The sequence below is a fragment of the Phodopus roborovskii genome, unplaced genomic scaffold, assembly GCF_943737965.1.
Source record: "Phodopus roborovskii unplaced genomic scaffold, PHOROB, whole genome shotgun sequence".
Taxonomy (NCBI): domain Eukaryota; kingdom Metazoa; phylum Chordata; class Mammalia; order Rodentia; family Cricetidae; genus Phodopus; species Phodopus roborovskii.
In genome coordinates this window covers 4,660-10,808 of record NW_026126172.1, presented here as the reverse complement: position 1 = coordinate 10,808, position 6,149 = coordinate 4,660, and the positions used below count along the sequence as shown (strand labels likewise).

General features: G+C 51.6%; 1 protein-coding gene across 1 annotated transcript; it reads left to right on the top strand.

The window, feature by feature from the left end:
- Positions 1–2,001: 2,001 nt before the first annotated feature.
- LOC127218561 (probable bifunctional dTTP/UTP pyrophosphatase/methyltransferase protein) lies at positions 2,002–3,187 on the top strand (the record flags this gene model as incomplete). Its single annotated transcript, XM_051179568.1, has 6 exons — positions 2,002–2,092; positions 2,209–2,342; positions 2,404–2,448; positions 2,533–2,597; positions 2,697–2,921; positions 3,058–3,187. Coding segments are annotated over exons 1-6 (690 nt in total), but the record flags the coding sequence as incomplete, so codon positions are not given.
- Positions 3,188–6,149: the final 2,962 nt, after the last annotated feature.

Below are 6,149 nucleotides of genomic sequence, written 5' to 3'. Positions count from 1 at the left end.
GGAGGTGCAGTTATCTATTTGTTTCTTAAAGACCCCATTCACCACCTGCTGACTCACAAGAAAGGAGGGGCAGTGTAAATTCTTGGAATCTTGTTTTCTCAGGGCCGTGTGAGGGGAAGTTAGCAGATTCCAAGGAACAGATATCGCTAGGGGTTAACTTTCCAGTTTAGTCTGTCTTTCATTTAAAGTGGGGCGTTTCTCTAACTTTACTTTTTTGTCTTTCACGCCCTATATCTTATCTCTAGAGAGTAAAGTTCTAGTACTCTGATGTACAAAGCACCCCACCCAGAAGCCGCACTTTCCCCACCCTGTGTCCTACTGCACCCATTGCTCCACTGGTCTGGTTGAGCACTGGGACCGAGAGCGGGTCAAATAAACAAAACACCTCCACCTCCGGAAAATTTCTTGGACCTGCTTTGAAAATACTGGACCCCTCTATCCCGCTGGAGCAACCAGTGTGCCCGCCTGCCTGATGTTTATCCGTCATTACTGAGGCTCTGCCGGGGGAGAGACCTCCTAGAGTGACTGGAACAGACAGAGTTACAGACATTGAGCACCTCTCACAACTCTGTCCCCAAGAACTCCTTCTCAAACACACGGTTCCTGGACTGTCCCCTGCACCGCTCACAAGCGGCTGCGATCTCAGGACTTCCGCCTTCCGGTCCCGAACTAAAGCTTCCGGTTCGTGGCTGTCAGTGTCCCCGGAAGACACACATGGAAAACATGCTTCTAGTTCCACCCGGCCAAACTGACACATGATTTCCGCTTGTGAACCAAGGACGTCAGGCTTCCAGTCACTGACTTGAGCTTCACACAAAATGGTCCCCAGGAAAGGTTGCAACGAAGAGATGCACAACTTGAGTTCCACCCGTGAAGTAAACAGGACGGAGTGCGCTGCAGCCTGAGTTCCGCTTCCGGCACATTACTTCCGCTTACGGATGGTGCAACATGCGATTTCCTGCCCACCGGGCGGCGATTAAATTGGATCCGCTTTTGGCCCAGGACGGGAATTGATCGTATCGGACATTGGGGGCCGGATAGGAAACACCTTAAGGGACGGGACTAACAGGTCCAAGTGAACAGGTCAGAAACGGCTGATTCTGACCGCAAAAGAGGCAGCACAGAGCATATTCCCTGTCACTCATCGAGGCGGTAGGTGGGACTTCCGGGTGCGGCGAACAGGGAAGAAACAGAGATTGCAACCCTAGGTCCGTGCACCCCTCTGGTTTTCGCTGTTTCCCTGTTTATGCCACGGTTGGCAGCAGGGTTCCTGTTGCCGGGGAAACCGGGTTGGGACTTCCGGCAACATGGTAAATCGGGGCAGGACTTCTGCGAGGGAGCATTGACCAGGAATTAATGACTTAGAGAGGTTCCTAGGTGATGGGCGGTGTCACGGGAGCCCTGATGTCAGAGGAGTTACAGGCGTGGCCTGTAGGGCACACAGCTGTCAATCAAACACCTGTCATTCAGTCATTCATTCACTCATTCATTCAGTCATTCACTCAGCCACTCATTCAATCACTCATTCATTTAGTCTTTCATTCATTTATTGAGTCATTAATTCATTTACTCATTCAGTCATTCATTCAATCATTCATTCATGTAGTCATTCATTCATTGATTCAGTCATTAATTAGTTCATTCAGTCATTCATTCACTCATTCAGTCAAAGGTCAGTCATTCATGAAGTAATTCAGTCATTTCAGTCATTAATTCATTGTACAATCATTCATTCATTCAATCACTTTCTGTGTGTGCTGGAGGCGGGACTTGCGGTCCCTGAGGCTTAGGCTCTGACATAGACAGGTGTAGGCAGGATTTCCTGTTTCCTTTTACCTACACTGTAACCCATGGCCATCTTGAACCCCGCCGTCTTTTTTGCGCATCCAGGGGCAGGAAATAAGTCCCATCATCTCAGAGGAACCAGAATTGGTTGTCTCAAGCCGGAAGTGGACAATTTCTGGTCCCTCCCAGAACGGAAGTGAACCCCCCAGACCGGAAATGTGCGATCCTTTCAACATGGAGCTGGGTCCACTCACCAGGCTGCTGCAGGGGAAGAGGGTGGGTGCTGGGCGAGCAGCTCCCCCAGGAGGCGGGACATCCTGTCCTCCATGGTGACTTCCAGGGCAGGGGGGGCCTGCTCTGGGATTGTCAGCAGTGACTTCCAGGGGTGGGGCCTGCTGTTTCTGACAGCACACCCCCCCCCAGGGACTGCAGTTCGGGAAGGACTACCCTCCCACTTCCAGGAGTCCCTGGAGAAGGTGAGATTTCCGGCTCCGCCCGAATATGCCCTGGAGACAGCAAAGCTGAAGGCTCTGGAGGTGGCTTCGCGGCTGTGCAGGGTGAGGACGGCCCCATCCCTTCTGGTCAGGTGGTAGGCCTGCCCCGCCCTCTGCTCTGCAGGACCTGCACCCTCCTGATGTCATTATTGGAGCTGACACCATCATGGTGAGTGAGGCCCCGCTCCTTCAGGCCCTGCCCACCCTGCCCCTCACTGACCCGGCCCCTTGACATCTGATCCGCCCACTGCAGGCCGTGGATGGCGTCATCCTGGAGAAGCCAAAGGACAAGGATGATGCCTACAGGATGCTGCGCAGGTGGGCGGGGCCTGAAGGGGCGGGGCAGACCCACCCAGGGCAGAGTGGGCAGGGCCTCTGCATGGAGCTCCAGCATCTGCCCACCCTGGCCCCGCCCAGGCTGTGTGGCCAGCAGCACAGTGTCATCACTGGTGTGGCCATCTTGAGGCCACTGTGGCGGAGGCAGCTTCAGGAGCCAAGTTCCACATGCCCAGAGGCCCCAGAGGCGGAAGTGGACCCAGAAGCAGAAGTGGAATTGTCACTGTTCCACAAAGAGACCCGTGTGACATTCTCGTGGCTATCGGAGCCACTGCTGTGCGAATATGTGGAGAGCGGGGATCCTCTGTGAGTGGGTGCGGGGTGGGGTGGGTGGGGCCAGGAAACCTGGAAGTGAGGCCTGAAAAGGAAGAGCTGTCCCCGGCGGGTGTGGGTGTGGCTGAGCATGGCACCTGGTGTGACTTCGTCCCTGCCTTGCACCCAGGGACAAGGCTGGCGCCTATGGGCTTCAGGCGCGAGGTGGTGCCCTAGCAGAGCGCATGGAAGGGGATTTCTTCAATGCTGTGGGGTTTCCACTCAACTGCTGCATGGGTGAGCTGGCTGCCATCTTCCTGGATGTGGGACCACACGTCCCTGTCAGCCAGCGTCCGGCCACACCCCAATAATGAGGATTGTAGATGGAGAATAAGTATGTGAGTGACTGTCCAGGCGGGTATTCTGGTGAGAGATTGACTGAAGGGGCGGGACTTCTGGTGAGTTTGTGAAGCAGTGACCCATTTCCCATGATGCCCTTGGTGCATTGTGTTTGATTGACAGAGCAAGCTTCCCTCAAGTGCATCACTTCCCAGTGCTAGGACACAGGACATGGGGTGAGGTGTGTGGAGGCAGGGTTAGGGGACAGGCCCACAGAGGGGAGTACACCTAAACCCACCCCTGTGGCCCCGCCCCTCCTGATGTCCCGCCCTCACCATCTCCATGGGCCCTGCCCTTGCCCTCACTGGGTCCTGCATGAGCAGCTTCACCATCAGATGCCTGTGATGGACATTTGACATCAGGAGCAGGGTCAGAGGAGGCCCCACCCCCTGCCCGCACTCTGATTTGCATATTCAAGAGCTGCCTGGAGACTCAGAAGACATCAAGTACAGAAACTGCTGGGGTTAATTTGCATGGCCACACCTCCAAATGACATAACCTGCATGTATTTGCAGGTCAAAGTCCCAAACAGATGGGAATACTTGCATTCATTTGCATAGCAAAAGCATGCAAAGCAGCACAAATTTGCATACTAAAGTGTATTTCTGAAACTGGGGTTTGCTCATTTACATACTCAAATGTGAAGCTCCAATCAGATTTCCAGATTTTCAGGCACTGTTCTTATTTGCATAATCAAAATTACTAGTGCATCCTTTACATAACAGTTTAGTAGCCTCATTTGCATATTTAAATGAGTGGCAGGTTTTTACTGCTCAGCATCAGGCCCCGCCCCTTCAGCACTATCCTAGCTCACCTGTCCCCTACCCAGAGGTCACAGTGTCCAAGGTCACAATCAGTGACCCTCTCCAGGCCCTGCCCTCAACCACACTAGGCCCTTCCCCACTTTCTCTCCTAGGGTCCCCGAGGGCAGGGCCGGGGTCTGGGTATTACCTATGGTGCAGACAGGACTTGGTCCTGGTCCGGGCAGTGACATCACAGGAAATTGTGACTGTGAGCAGGAACTGCCCTCCTTCCCTACCCTCACCATCTCCACCCCCAGCTGGGCATGGCAGGAGTCTCCTACCAAACTCTTAGGTTACCAAGCAGCAATGCTAGGACCCAGATGGCGGTGGCCATGGTGAGCAGATTATGAGAGTAAAAACCCTGAGGATGATGAGTGTGGCTCCTGTGACATCATAGAGCTCACCCCTCCAGACCCTTGTAATGTCAGTCACCGAATACCCTGCCCCTCCAGTTGTCAATCACTACAGACCCCACTTCCTGCCTCTGGGCCATGAGGTCTGCTGAGGGTGTGATCTACAGGCTGACTGGGCGGGGACATGTCAGCTATCTTTATAAAGGTAGAGGGGCAGGCTGCAAGCCGAGGGCTGGATTTCCTGGCAAGGGAAACCTGGCAGTAGAGACTCAAGTCAATCATCAAGGGTGAGGCATGACTTCTGCTCGCAGATGCAGCCAAGGCTGACTTGAGCCAAGGCCATCAGGAACTTTTGTAACTGCTGTGGCTGGGACTGCATTTCCCACCATCCTATGCGACTGCTTACTGCTTCGCTGCCCAGAGACTTCTGGGTTTGTATGTTCATGTCCAGGACTGCATTTCCTAGCATCCTGTGCGGTCGATTCCTGCCTTTATGCCCAGGGATTTCCGGTTTTCATCTGTACTGGCCAGGGACTGTAGTTCCCAACATGCTCTGCGATGGCTTTCTGTTTTTCAGCAATGAAACTTCCAGTTTGTAGTTTTTGGAGGCCCAGGACTCCATTTCCCAACATTCTCTGTGGCCACTTCCTGCTTCCCTGCCCAGGGACTTCTTATTTTCATCTTTGGAAGCCAAGGACTATATTTCCCAGCATGATTTGTGTCCGCTTTTCTATGAATGGACTTCCGGTTAAAAACTTTGGGGTCCAGAACTGCACTTCCCAGCATGCTGTGTGGCTGCTTCTTTCTTTTCTCCCCTTGACATTCTCTTCTGGACTTCAAGGCCCCTAACTACAGTTCCCGGCATGTGCTGGGCTTGTTTCGATCTTTTCAGTTCCTAAACTTCTTCTGGTCTCTGAGGCTCCAGGACTCCATTTCCCAGCTTCCTGTGGTGCCGTGTCCTGTTTTTCAGTCCTGAAAATCCACCATTTAAAGGCACATAATAATTTAGAAATATTTGAGACTTAGAACAGTTGAATTTAAGTTGTATGAAGTTAGCTTACATTTACATAAAGTTAAGTTGAAATCGAATGTACAGATATATTATTCAAGACTGGGTAAATTGAGAAGGACTAGAGTGTGAAGCTATGTATAACATAGTTAGAGAAAAAAGATATTACAGACAAAGAATAAAAGGCAAACGGTAAATGACTTACAGGTTCTGTTGGTGGCAGAAGCTGGCTAGACACTTTCTGCCTAGATGGCTGATGTAGCAGAAAGAAGAACCATGGTGGGTAAAGCTAGGCATGGTCAAGATGGTGGCTGCCATAAACATATTCCCAACAGCAGAAAGAAATCGTAAAGTTTTGAGATATAATTTTGTCTTGAGCAGATGCTGCCTCAGGACAGCCCACCATGCTGAGACAGGTTGCAGCTGGGGCAGGCAGGAGAATTTGAGCATGCCGGGAAGAGAACTGAAACAAGTTTAGGGAAAGAGATTGTTTAGCAGAGATATTTTAAAAAACGCCTTCCATCTATCTCTTCCCTGGCAGTAATTTGAAAGATCCCATAAAATATCGGGATCTAGAGAGCCGTTACGTGGCCAATTTGAATTATTTTCTAGGGGATATCTAGGCTACTTTTCAGTACAAAGGTAAATAAGTCTGGGTGACTTTACAAGTGGCATTAAGTGAAAGGGTTTTAAATTTTCTATCAGGCATCCCAGTGGA